This window comes from Natrix helvetica (genome assembly GCF_964273705.1).
Source record: "Natrix helvetica genome assembly, chromosome: 1".
Lineage (NCBI taxonomy): Eukaryota > Metazoa > Chordata > Lepidosauria > Squamata > Natricidae > Natrix > Natrix helvetica.
In genome coordinates, this window is record NC_138548.1 from 223,470,980 (window position 1) to 223,485,528 (window position 14,549).

General features: G+C 39.9%; 1 protein-coding gene across 1 annotated transcript; it reads right to left on the reverse strand.

Annotated features, from left to right (window-relative positions):
* Positions 1-4,246: 4,246 nt before the first annotated feature.
* Positions 4,247-12,438, reverse strand: LOC309384128 (transmembrane protease serine 12-like; the record flags this gene model as incomplete). Its single annotated transcript, XM_081937320.1, has 5 exons — positions 4,247-4,483; positions 5,682-5,824; positions 7,076-7,347; positions 9,371-9,572; positions 12,360-12,438. The coding sequence occupies 5 exons, from the start codon at positions 12,436-12,438 to the stop codon at positions 4,247-4,249; spliced, it is 933 nt and encodes a 310-aa protein (XP_081793446.1).
* Positions 12,439-14,549: the final 2,111 nt, after the last annotated feature.

Genomic DNA, 14,549 nt, shown 5'->3' on the forward strand with positions numbered 1-14,549 from the left:
CATTGAAGAAGAGACATTGCATTATTTTCATTATATCATATCTTCTAATGTGTAGTTTTTAATTCAGAAATCCATGTTTGAACAATATTCTGTAAGACAGGAATTTTTATACATACACACATACACAGAAAGTTGATCATGCATCCCACTCCCTTCTCAATCTTAGGCAGTATCCTTCATGCCCTTTCCTCTTTTGGAGAATCAGAAATCCCAACTATTTCACTGGGCTCTTCAGCTCTATCCATAGAGAGTATGGATTATCTGGTACTATATATGTACATTATACATACTATACTGGAAGTGATGGGTTCAGAAATACAGACTTTTCTCCATATTGATTACCTTTCACCATCCACATGAGTTGTCTGAACTCTGAACTTCTAAAATTAACCCAATCATGTTCAGAATACAGCAACATCAGGGCAACTTCTGTCCTTTTATCAGGCAACACATACACACACACACACACACACACACACACACACACCACACTACATGGCTCAGCTTTACTATAGTTTTGAGTATGACTTTAGTGTTCTTTGAAAAGATTACAACCACACTATCAAAATAAACCCACTTGGAGAGCTGAAGGCAGACTGCCTAGTAAAAGCAGGAGACCTCCATACAGCTACCCCTCGCAGCAGGGAGGCGGAACCGACCAGATGGTTCCGCCCCAGGCACCTGATGGACCCCCAAAGGTTCCTGATGGAGCTTGGGACTTTTCCTGAATCCCTTGCTCACAACTCGACCGAAGCCCTAGTGGAAGCCTGGGATAGGGCGGCCACTGGGGCCTTGGATCGCATTGTGCCTTTGCGGCCTCTGACCCGGTGTCGATCCCGGACGGCTCCCTGGTTTACCGAGGAGCTCCGGGAGATGAAACGCCGGAAAAGACGCCTAGAGAGTGGCTGGAGGGCCAGCCGGTCCGAATCTGATCAAACACTAGTAAGAATTCATATTAAATCCTACTTAGTGGCGATGGAAGCGGCAAAACGGCAACATCTTTCCCCTCTTATCGCGTCCGCAGATAACCGCCCAGCCGCCCTGTTCAGGGTGTCCCGTTCCTTACTTAACCAAGGAACTGGGGAAGACCCCTTGCAGGGTAGGGCTGAAGAATTTGTTCAGTATCTGCAGGATAAAATCGCTCAGATCCGGACAGGCTTGGACTCTGACTGGATAGATTTGGGCGAGCCGACGGGGATGAATCTTGAGGAGACAATCTGGGATGAGTTTGACCCTGTGACCCCCGAGGGCATGGACAGGATTATGGGGAGACTCAGTGCTGCCACTTGTGTGCTGGACCCGTGTCCCTCGTGGTTAGTTTCGGCTTCCCGGGAGGTGACACGAGGCTGGCTCCAGGCGATTACCAACGCTTCATTGAGAGAGGGGTTCTTTCCCACTGCCTTGAAGGAGGCGGTGGTGAGGCCCCTCCTTAAGAAGCCTTCCCTGGACCCAGCTTCTTTAGCCAACTACCGTCCGGTCTCCAACCTTCGCTTTGTAGCGAAGGCTGTTGAGAGTGTGGTAGCACGTCCGCTTCCCCAGTACCTGGATGAAGCTGTCTACCTGGATCCGTTTCAGTCGGGTTTCAGGCCCGGGTACAGCACGGAGACGGCATTGGTCGCGTTGGTCGATGATCTCTGGCGGGCCCGGGACAGGGGCTGCTCCTCTGTCCTGGTCCTATTAGACCTCTCGGCGGCTTTCAATACCATCGACCATGGTATCCTACTGCGACGACTCGGGAGGTTGGGAGTGGGGGGCACTGTTTTACGGTGGTTCTCCTCCTACCTATCGGATCGGTCGCAGTTTATGTTGACTGGAGGGCAGAGATCGACCCCCAGGCGCATCACTTGTGGGGTGCCCCAGGGGTCGTTTCTCTCACCCCTACTGTTCAACATATATATGAAACCGCTGGGTGAGATCATCCGTGGTTTTGGGGTACGGTATCATCAATATGCTGATGATACCCAACTTTTCAACTCTACCCCAAACCACCCAAACGATGCCCTCGACGTGATGTCCCAATGCCTGGAGGCTGTGCGGATCTGGATGGGGAGGAACAGGCTCAGGCTCAATCCCTCCAAGACTGAGTGGCTGTGGTTTCCGTCATCCCGATTTGTGCATCTTGTTCCATCTTTGATGATAGGGGGAGAAATTTTAGCCCCCTCAGAGAAGGCTCGCAATCTGGGAGTCCTCCTGGATAGGCGGCTTAGTTTAGAAGAACATCTGACGGCCATGACCAGGGGGGCCTTTTACCAGGTTCGCCTGGTACGTCAGTTGCACCCCTTCCTGGATCGGGATGCTCTGTGCACAGTCACTCATGCCCTCGTCCTTTCTCGCCTGGACTACTGCAACACTCTCTACATGGGGCTGCCTTTGAAGAGCACCCGGAGGCTTCAGCTGGTCCAGAATGCGGCCGCGCGGGTTATCATGGGGGTACCTAGGTGCTCCCATGTTACACCCCTTTTAGGCGGCCTGCACTGGTTACCGGTTGTCTTCCAGGTGCGATTCAAGGTACTAATTATGACCTTTAAAGCGCTCCATGGCTTAGGCCCAGGGTACCTGCGAGACCACCTACTGCCACCAATAGCCTCCCACCGTCCAGTACGATCCCACAGAGTTGGCCTCCTTAGGGTGCCGTCGGTCAGACAGTGTCGACTGGTGACCCCCAGGGGGAGAGCCTTTTCTGTGGGAGCGCCTTCCCTCTGGAATGAGCTGCTCCCAGAGCTTCGCATAATCCCTGACCTCTGGTCCTTTCGACGCACCGTAAAAAGTTGGCTTTTCCAGCAAGCTGGCCTGGCCTGTTAATTTTATTTAATTTTTAAAATGTGAGTGTTATATAAATTGGGTTTGTTTTTTGGACTGTTTCTAATTTCCTTTTAACTTTTGTACTATGTGTTTTTCAATGCTGTAAGCCGCCCTGAGTCCTTGGGAGAAGGGCGGCATATAAATCTAATAAATCCAATCCAATCCAATACAGTTTAGCCTCTCATCTTTGTTGCTCTTCTCTGCACTCTTTCAAGTGTTTCAACAACTTTTCTTGTAGTGCGGTAAACCAAAACTGGTTGCAGTACTCATAGTGCAATATAAAGAGGTGCTATCACTTCTTGTGATCTTGATGCTGTCCTTCTGTTGACGCAGCCCGGGATCGCATTGGCATTTTTGGCAGCTGCAGCACACTGCTGGTTCAAAGTTAAGTGATGATTCACTAAAACACCAAGATATTTCTTGCAGTTATTGTTGTTGAGCCAGATACCACCTATTCTATAGCTATGCATTTAGTTTTGCCTGCCTAGGTGCAGAACCTTGCTTTTCTCACCACGGAATTGTATCTCATTGGCTAGGGCCCAATGCTTAAGTCTGTCAAGATCCTTCTGAACCATGAGCCTATCTTCCAAGGTGTTGCCAATTCTCCTCCCCTTCCCCTCCAGCTTGGTGTTATCTGCAAATTTTATCAGTTCTCCTTCTGTCTCTCATCTAGATCACTTATGAAGATGTTGAAGAGCATTGGACTCAAGACACAATTTTGAGGTACCCTACCGCATGCTTCCCTCCATGTAGAGATAATTCCATTAAGGACCATACACTGTGGTGGTCAGCCAACTGCAAATCCATTTGGTGATGGTACAGTCTATCCCACATTGTTCTATCTTATCAAGACAAAGGTTGTGGTTTATTTTGCCAAATGCCTTATTGAAGTTCAAGTAAACTATATCTACAGCATTTCTCTGATCCACTAATTTAGTCACTTTATTATTTTATTATTTTATATATGTGTCTCTGTTTCTACTTCTAAGTAATCAATTGAAAGAGAATGGCTATTCTGTATTTTCTTGTGCAATTTCACACATTTGTAAAATAATGGTTACTTTTGAAATGCTGTAAAAAGTATGGAAATGTTAGGAACATGTGTAAGACAGGACTTATAATTCATTAAGCAATCATAGAGTCTATAAATAAATATTTTTTTAATAGTGTGATAGATTTTATATATTTTATAGCTCATAAACGATACATAACAGTGGTGCTAATATTTAAAATATAGATTAAGTAAATGTTAAATTCTAAGTATGAGTGCATAAGTAGCAAATTAGAATACTAAGATTGGAATATAAGTTTATTATATTGAATTACCACTTAAATCAATTAGTTCCATTACTGAAAATTTTCTGAAAAATGTTATGTTTGCGATGGAAAGGAAAAAACTTAAAATATAATCAGCTGTTACCCTATTTCAATAAAAAATTGAATTTTATGCAATATGGAAAGTTATCCATCCTGCAGTTCCCAAAATTAGGACAAGCTGAAGGCTTACAATATTTGTTTTGTTAGATAAATATGAATGTATCCATTTTTTGTAACTTGCAGCACGCACATAGAGTCCTGGAAATCTTGGTCTGCCACAGCCAACACCAGAACTGGTGATTCCTATTAAATAATATTTGTTTGTATCTGGGAAATAGCACACCAGAGGACCACCACTGTCTCCCTACAATGTGAAAAATAGATAAGATAAGACAAGTTAAGTGTTGCCTTATGGCTATTTTGAAGATTTAGCATATAACCCTATTAGTCTGAGTTGTACTTGCCATGACGTATCAAATGAAAATATTGATCATTTGGGAATTTGAATATCCTGAAGGGGAAATATTTGTTTTTGTTGGACCAAAAAGATTTAAAATTCAATTACTTTAAATATACATACATTAATACCTTGATTGGGTAAATTGCAGATTATTTATTCATAAGATGCATTTCAATTATAAGATCAAGGCAGAATACGTAATAGTCTCTCCTATTTTTCCCACAGCAGCCTTCTGAAGTAGATTTTACAAATACTGAGTAGAATAAAGTGGCCCAGTGAGTTTCCATGGCTGAAGGCAATCTGGAACTTGAGTCTCCCTAGTCTCAGCCCAACATCTTAGTGACTACACTTTACCAAAATTGCACTATAAACTCAGCATGTTAGGGGCTTATCTACTATCAAGCATTTTTGTACACAGGTATTGAGAATCACCCTGTATTTCCAAGTGATCTATTCTGAAAAGAGGTAAAGAGGTAATCTGATTCAGAAAAAAATATATGTTATTATTACTATTATTTATTAATTTTCTTTGCCATGCATCTCCCCTATAAGGTTATAAAACAAAGTAATATACAGTATAAAAACATTAAAACCACATATTAAAAAAAACTATACTGAAACCAGAACTAGGAGACGGAAGGGATGTCCTACTGCTATGCCACAGCCACTGCTAAAACCTTCACTGAAAGACTGGGGAAAAATAATTATTTATTTTTCTTTATATTCATGTTCATATGCACAAAATAAAAATATATCTCACACATTTCTATAAGAAATTTAGTTTTCCTGTAACATCTTTTTGCTTTCAGGAATTTTTTTTTAATGAGTTGGTTGACTTGTTTTTCTCTTTGTGGGCATTAATAGTCACTTTTGTAACTATAATGATTTTAGAAAAAGCAAACTATCCTTTGAATTTTACTAAAATAAATTCAAATAATCATTTTATGACATAGACTGTCACCAATTATTTTTTTCCTTCCCAAACTGATTGCATTCCTATTATTTTGGCATACCTCTGTGCTTCTACTTATTAAAAATTGATCAAGCAAAAGCTATATAGATTATTTCACAATAGTTTATAATGAAATAATTAACAATTTACCTGGCAACTATCAACATGTCCACTTTCAGAGCCAGCACAAATCATTTTCAGGGATACTGTGCCTCCATACCAATCGTAGCTATTACAGATTTGCAATGGAATAATGTCAACCTGAGCTTCTTGTAATATATGTTCACCTTTACCTGTAATGAAAGCATAAAATAAAGCTGGAGGTATGTTTGTATTTGTGTCATGTAGGGATAGGGTAGGGAATCTGGTAGGAAAAACTGATGGAATGTTGAAGGTTTTTCGACTATAAGTCAAATTTCCTGCCCCATATACTTCATACTGTATCCACAAGTCATTGACAATCTTTGCAAATTTTATATAACAAATCCATATTATTTGTTTGACTGCTATATTGTCAATCTATTCACTTTCATCTTTTCATTACTACAACTCTTGAGTGACAGTATTAAGGTCAAATATCACTATGGAGAATTTTAAAATTCATGTTATCTGTGCAGTAAGCTATCATCTCACAAACCATTACACCATTGTGCTAAATCATAACATTCAAGTATTGAATAATTGTTTTGTTTTTAGGTCAGATTATTGCATTTGGAACGAGTTTGCTTTCAATTTTCATTGATCATTAGTGGTAGTAGCATTTCCATCAATCCTGGCTACTGTAGGTAATGTCTAATAGTAATGGACTAGCCTGCATCTTATGTATTGGCAATATACCAATAAGGGATTGGTATATTGCCAATTCAGGATGCATGGTAGGCATGCCTGTGGCATGGGTAAGAGTAACATTGTGATGATGAAAAAATGCTGGGAATCAAAGTGTAACAACATCTGGAGGACCTTGAGAAATTGCAAATTCTGGCCCTCCAGATGTTATAGTATTGATTCCCAGCATCTCTTACCATTACCAAGGCAGTGAAAGCTTTCACTTAGCAACGTATAGAAGCCCACAGGTTTTGCACCTTTAAATTTTTTCCATTTGTTGAAGTAAACTACTATTCTGTCCTATCCAGGTTTTGTCAATAATGCATGCAAGAACAAGAGAAGAAAATTCCACTACTGTTACATCCAGATAAAAATAATTTATTTGATAATAACATCCCTTACATAATGTTTCTGAAGAGGATTACTTTTAAAAGTTCAATATCCAGGAAAAAAAAGAAAATTTAAAAAATGAATACATTGTGTTATTTATGGATACATATCTAAAACGTTTGGTTATTTATGGATAACGGTGTTATTTATGGATACACATCTAAACGTTTGGTGAAAAGGTGATTAAAAAGGTACTATCACTATGGCTGGTAACTTTTTAGTGAGTCCATTTATTAGCAGCCATGATTTAATTTAATTTGTGAATAAGATTGCAGCTTAAAATAACTAAAACCTTGATCTTAATATTAAAATAATAAGAATAGATTTACCTTCTTCCTTTGTGCTTCCCCACCCACTTATGTAGCATGGATTCTTAGATTTATCACTCAGAAAGTGAGCAGAGTCAGGTAAGCAGATAGGCTGGACATAGTCATTGTACTTCACAAATTGCATCAGTCTGAACAAGGCAACATCATTTTCAAAAGTTCCAAATTCATAACCAGAGTGGATAAAGATATCTTTGATAGGATATGCTTTAGAAAAAGGCCAATGTATGTAAAGATGATGCAAACCAACTACAGCCTTCCACTTGTCTGGTTTCCTAGGTGGGGGGGGGGGGGAAATCAAAAGTCCATAAGAGTCAATAGATACTATAGAATTGTTACATCAGAGATACTGATAACAGAGTCAAAATAATTCAGTAATTTCATTTCAAGAATGTTGAGGTTGGAAATCAAAGCCAATCTTTGCCAAAAACAATCTTCTTATTTATGTCATTAAAATGAAGGCAGTTATCTTGGAAATTCTGTTCAAAATTAAGCAAGGAATTCCTATTAGAAACTGGAAGTCTGCCCATAGAATGAGGACTAATTCAAAGAACTACAGAAATAATTTTCGCTGCTAGTAAAAGGTTTCAGAATTAATACTCATCGAAGTATGTTATTGGCAGTACTTAAACTTGTGAGAATCCAGGAAAAATACTTCTACAGAATTTTAATACTAGTATTGAGCAAGAAGCACAAAGTACCAAATCCAGCTTCTTTTTCTTGAAGCTAGATGCTTTGCCCCACCCCATTTTTTTTCGCCTTGTGACTTCTTCCATTCTTCAATGGCTGTCTTGCTGCCAGTCCTCGATCCTGTAGATATTTTGATTATTTTGCCACCACTTGCTTTGCCCCCAATTGCTTTGATCTTTTTAGGTTCCCAGATATTTTTCCCTACTTTCCTATCTTGATTTACAAAAATGCAACGAGATACATTTACTGGCCCCTGAGGATGCAAAAGCTGCACACAAGTAGTCTATATTTCTTCCATTTGCCTTTCCTGAAGATAGCTTATTTTGTGATCTGCAGGATTTGTTCTGAACTTAAAATGGCAGATGAGTGCAACCTGTGAAATCTCACAGGGGAAGTAATAGTACTGTTTCCTATCCTGATTTGACAGTTGAATGGATGCATAAACAATTGAAACTTACCCTAATTCCCCCTCATCCCAAACCTAGATGTTCAATGCTTTCAGGAGTGGAAAAGACATACAACTCAGCAATAAAATGTATTTTAGCTGCAACAAGAAAGTCTGGACAATATCTCTATGGAATTTACAAAGTTAGCTGATAAAAGCTTTGAAGATTTCTCTTGAATGCCAGAGATTGATGCAAAACAGTAAACAACTGGACTTGATTAATAAACTTATTAATTGCAATTTTTGCCAAGTAATTTTTTGGTACTTGACCTACAAACATTGAAGCCTACAATAAATGCTTTTTAAGGTTTGGGGTGGTTTTTTTACACTTATTAAGTATCTTAACTGTCGGTTAAGGTATCAGAATATTTCCTGTCCTTATAAGCAAAAGATATGTGGAAGAAGGACAAAGTATAGGAAGGAGATTCATAAATAAATAACTGGCACATCAGTGTTACTTATGACAGCACTCTCAGAGTTAAAACAGCCCTTTCCTTTAGGTACTTGCCATGAGCATAATGCCTCATACCCTGTAATGTAAATTATATGCATCATACAATTTGGTGTCTTTCTATAATACATAAACAAGTTTCTCCTTCTCTTTTCCTTCTCTTTCATTTTTGCTTATTTTACAGGAATTAATTAAAATGTTTTGTTGCCCTGGTTCCTATTTTTCCCCTTTCAAATATGACAGGTAATATATACACAGTGTACACATGTGTACCAATTAATGGGAAGAGGAAGTCTCCTGTTTTCATTTCCTTTTCCCAAAACATTCCTTCTTTCTTTGGAGGATGAATTCCAAAATCAGTCTGTTGCCACATAATCTTGTAAATCCAGATTTTAGTGTGTGTCTGTGTGTATATACTCATCTTCACCAGAGCTGTGGTGGCATAGTGCTTAGAATGCAGCATTACAGGCTAACCCTGCCGACTGCCAGCAGTTTGATCTTGATCAGCTCAAGGATGACTCAGCTTTCCATCCTTCCAAAGTCAGTAAAATGAGGACTCAGATTGTTGGGGGCAATATGCTGACTGTAAATCATTTAGAGAGGGCTGCAAAGCACCTCTATAGCGGTATGTAATTCCAAGTGCTATTACTATTTCTATGTACACATGCATCACAAATGGACAGAAAACAATTTAAAACTGAAAGATACATACGGATATTCTTGAATGCAATGTGCTGCAGTCAGCACTGAGTTGTTACTGATTAAAACTCCTGCACATATATGACGATATGCTCTGTCACTGTAATGAATTTGAAGACTGACTTGCCACGGCCATGCTCCAGGTTCAGCATCATGTCCACCTACAATCCGGGAGGCCATTGTGGACTCATCTACCGCAGGCCTTATTCCACATTCTAGAAATCAAAATAGTTTAATGGTGAGAAATGAAAGATTAAAACAAAACCAATGTTCAACAATATATTAAAACTAGCTCCTGAGAATTAGAAATTACAGGTAAGTCCTTGACTTAAAACCACAATTGAGCCCAAAATTTATGTTGTTAAGCAAAACACTTTTTGGATGAATTTTGCCTCACTGTACGACCTATCTTGCTGTCAGTTGTTAAGTGAATCACTGCAGTTCTTAAGTTAGTAATACAGCTGTTAAGTGAATCTGGCTTCCCCATTAACTTTGCTTGTCAAAAGGTTGCAAAAGGTGATCACATGACCCTGGGACACAGCAATGATCATAAATATGAACAAGTTGCCAAGCATCCAAATTTTGATCACTTAACCATGGGGATACTGCAATGATTGTAAGTGAAAAACAGTCAGTCACTTTTTCAGTGCCATTGTAACTTTGAACAGTCACTAAAGGAACTGCTGTAAGGATCACTTGTACTAGAAATTGAGAGGGGAGGGAATTACCACTTTTCTTGTTCAGAAGATAACGATATAAATATTAAAAATTCAACAGCTTGATATAAGGTTTTATTATTCTGATTAACCTTTTCTGATTAACCAAATCTATTAAAAGGCTGCATCTCACAAAAGCTTATGACTTAGTAAAATTAGTCAGAACCAGGTCCCTTCTGATTTTTTGTTATCCAGACTAGCCCAGCTCTCATCCTACAGTTTTAAAAGCATCAGTAATCAATACAATGTGCATACTTCTTTTTTTGCTAGATTGTTCCTAGTGCTTGAAAATGTGGAATAAATGTTTGGTCTCAGTGAAATGCTTAAGGTCATGTTAAATAGGGTATGGTTAACAACAAAAGTATGTCTTAATTGAAAATCCATGATTTATTAACCACTTTCAAAGCGTTTATAGAGCTACTACGGGCATTATGACAGATTTTTCCCCACTTGCACCTAACAAGTATGGCTTTGCAATCACTTTAAAAAAATACCTTATCCACATGACACTACAAGGTATGCTAGCAAGACTTACCTGCTTTGTACTGGAAAGAAGGAGCACTAGTCCTATATCATGCTTCTTTGATATCTCTATATTTGTCCTAAAGGTGCTTTTTCTAAAAGGCAACTGGCCTTTCTTGCTTGTTTTTTTTTCCCTTTGAAAACATTTTGCTTCTTAACCAAGAAGCTTCTTCAGTGTATGAGAAGTGAAACATTTTACAAATAAGCAACAACAAAAAAACACAAGGAAGTCCAGTTGCTTTTTGGAAAAAAACACCTTTGGGACAACCATGACCTGGATGATTAAGCCTCTTCATAGACATACAGTATTGTATCTCCACATGAATAACCTTTTAAAAATTGTATTATTAATGCTTTTAGTAATTCTATGACTGTAATACACAATGGGGCTATATTCAACAATATGCAAGGTAATAAGTATTCTGATCTTTGAAGCTCCCAAACGCCCTCCCACCCCAGGTCCAAGTTATCAATTGAAAGTTGGAGGAGAGACGGTCTGCAGTATGCGCCCGTGAAATTTCCTGCAGTCACTGCTCAACACCTGCACATTTCTCTTGTCTAACAAAACAGTGGGGAATAATAGGATACTTATTACAATGTGCAGTTTTTACCGATAGAGCTTTCGTGTGAGACTCCTTCACCAACTTCTCCTTGTACTTAACAACTTCCCATTTGGCATGTCTACTACCGTAGCTGACTGGTTAAAGAAAGCAGAACCCCAGTTTTACCTGCCTGTGGTTTGACTTAGAAGGATAAATTGGTGGAATACTAATCACTTTGGCTCAATTTTTTTTTTTTAAATCACCAATTCATTATCTTGGGGCAGTCATTCATCAATCCTTGCTCAGTACTTCTTTTATGCCCTAACCACTGGTTGTTTGTGTGGTTAGGAACCAACGAGCCAGTGTTTCTGCTTGTTGAAGATGAAGAAATTGCCAAGCAGTGGAGACCTAGTTCACAAACCAAAGTGAACTTGTTCACACTACCACATTCTACTTCAGGACAGATATACCGAGGATTTGGGAATACAGGGTGCGATTTAGGGCTCCCTGGGGCAGAGGATGTGATGGCAGCTCCTTACATCCCCCAAAAGAACTGCTGTCATTGAGTTGAGTGAAAGCACAGCAGTGAAAGTGCAGGACTGGATTCATGTCAATCCAAGTTGGAAACACTTTCAAAGTGGAGCAGGAAAACCCAGTTCCAGGCTACTATCTCCACCTCCTCTGGATAGGAGCCAACTTCAGGTTAGGCAATTAGCTGGTCAGCAACCCTTCCCTTCTCTTCTGGGCAAGAGGATAGAATGTCTTCTGAATGACCTAAGGCAGGGGTGTCCAAACTTGGCAACTTTAAGACTTGTGGACTTCAACTCCCAGAAATAGCTGGAGATTCCGGGCTCTGGGCTCACCTTCGCAGCCAAAAGAGAGGAAGAGGACAGAGGAATCTGATGCTTGTTGACAGGAGATTGCAGAAATCTCAGGGGGACGAGCGGAGCTCTTTCCTTACGGAGGTTTCAAGCTGGGGGGGGGGGGCAGCGGTTAGAGCCGCCCTGAAAACCCTTGGGGCTGCAGGGAGCCGCTTTCCTAATAACAGCGGTGCTTTCTGCCACTCGGTCTTTTGGGAGCAAGCTGATTCTAGGGCCATTGCCTTACGGAGCACCCAACAGGTTAAGTTAAATGAAATGGTTAAAATTCAGAATAGAGCTGGAAGGGACCTTGGAGGTCTGTAATCCAACCCCCTGCTCAAGCAAGGCAGCCTCGCTCTCACCCTCTGTGAGGGAGGCGGGGGGCAAGAGCCCCAGCAGCAGAAACAACGGCCACAAAGAGAGGATGGACGAACGGATCATCTTCAATGCAGGAAGCAAATGGCGGCCGAGCCTCTGGACGGCTTCTTTTGCGGTTGTCCTTCTCGGGTGCCGCGGGTCTCGTGGGGCGAGTTTCACGTGGCGTGAGCGCTTCGCGGTTTCAGCACACGGGAACACGATTTTTATTTTATTTTATTTTATTTTATTTTCTTTCTTTCTTTCTTTCTTTCTTTCTTTCTTTCTTTCTTTCTTTCTTTCTTTCTTTCTTTCTTTCTTTCTTTCTTTCGTCGGGCTTTGCTCACCTGACCTCCCCTGGACACACACTGTTTAGATTTAAATTGTAAAGTCTAAAATGAATTACTTTTAGTTTTTAAAAAAATCTCACTTCAAGATATCTATGCTTTGTTGTTAGCCATACTATATTTAAAATGGTCTGGATGGGATGTTGCAGTTCAAAACTTTGGGAGGAAACCAAGTTCTCTATCCAGGCGGGGCAGTTCCGTGTCCTTGCAACTAAGCGTTATTTTCTTCCAAGTTCTGTTAGGGAGAAACCCACTTGTACTCGTTGGCAGTTAACTAGCCATAGGCACAAGCAATTGGAAATGCCTTAAGGTTGTTCTACCATAATCCGATTTTCTATACATTCAGAAAACTCAATAGCCCTTCCCCTATTTTGATATATAAAAATAAATGCCATTACATATCCTGATCTGATAATTCAAGAGAAAGTGGTTTGATAAATAGCTATTCAGATTCTTGAAATTCATAATTCCCCTCACATTAAAGCTAGAGTATGGAATGCTCTCAAGGTTAGGAAAGAAATGATTAAAGCCAAAAAATAATTCTGCTTGTTATATCCTCAGACACTTCCCTTGGTATGTATAATTTTGTGCATTAGAAAACCTGCACTGACTCCCAATAGACTTCTGGATGCAATATGGAACAGGGCCAATTTGTTTTTTTTGCAGGACATCCTTTCTTCTGCCTGTTGACTAGATAGTATAGCCTTTAGTTTCATTGTAGATCATGTATACAACGAAATTGGTTTTATCCTCAATGGTGCAATCCATGACAAAAAATACAAATAACATAAATAGTATAAAGTATACTCCCTATGCAAGTAATTAGATCAAGTAGAATGGGCCATGTTCTGTTTATTTAATGGTGTCATTGGATCTACGATTCTCAGAGAGACAGGAAAAACAGAAGAGGAACTTAAAGAAAACTTCAAAAGCTTCCCAAACATATTTAAGAGAAAATTGTAGCTGTAAGTAATCTTTAGCTTGTGTATAGTACATATCCTTTTTCAAGGGTCAGTTACACAACCCACAATATACCCCAGAACCACGAGATTTGATATTTGCATTTGCCATATTCAGAAAAAGTCATGAGACAAAGTTCACCAGAGAACAACAACAACAACAACAAAACCCCAAACCTTTTTTTATTGAAAAAAGCACAAGTAAAGCATAAGTAAAACAAAGAAATACACAATTCAGCAGTTAGCAAGCCTTGATACATTATCAGTGTCTACATTTTTAGCTTTCAGTCTAATTCCATACAACGCATGCAGAGTTTTACCCGCTCTACAACTATAGGGGATAAGAAGCAGAGAAAAATCTTTCTGCGTAGGCCTCTCCTAAAGGCCAACAAAGCCTTCTGCCTGAAGTTTTATTTAACCAAGATTCCCTGCTCTGCTAGTGCTTAAGTTAGAGCTTTGTCCATCCCCAGTTTGTTCTTAGAGAACTCCACACAGGTTGCGAGTGATACTCAAACACAGGCCTCCTCTAGCTTTCCTTCCCGGGAAGCTGACATGGTGGACTGAATGATGCCACAGCAAAATGGAGGTAGGCTTTTTTCACCCTCACATGGTCTTTTGCTAGTAGGATTGTTTTTCTTTTCTTTTATATTTTATATTAATTATTTTATATTAATATTCATTTATATTGATTTTACCAATTATTTGTCCTCCCTCCAAATCTGATCCAAGGTACCCATTTAGGTCAGAGGTGTAAAACTTAATTTCATTGAGGCCACATCAGGGTTGTGTTTGTTGGGGGGGCAGGAGGGGGTGGTGGCCAGGGGGGCATGGCCAGCTCGACGTCACTCATGTCGAGGGCTCCTGTGGTGGCTTGAGCGCTCTGCCAGCAAAA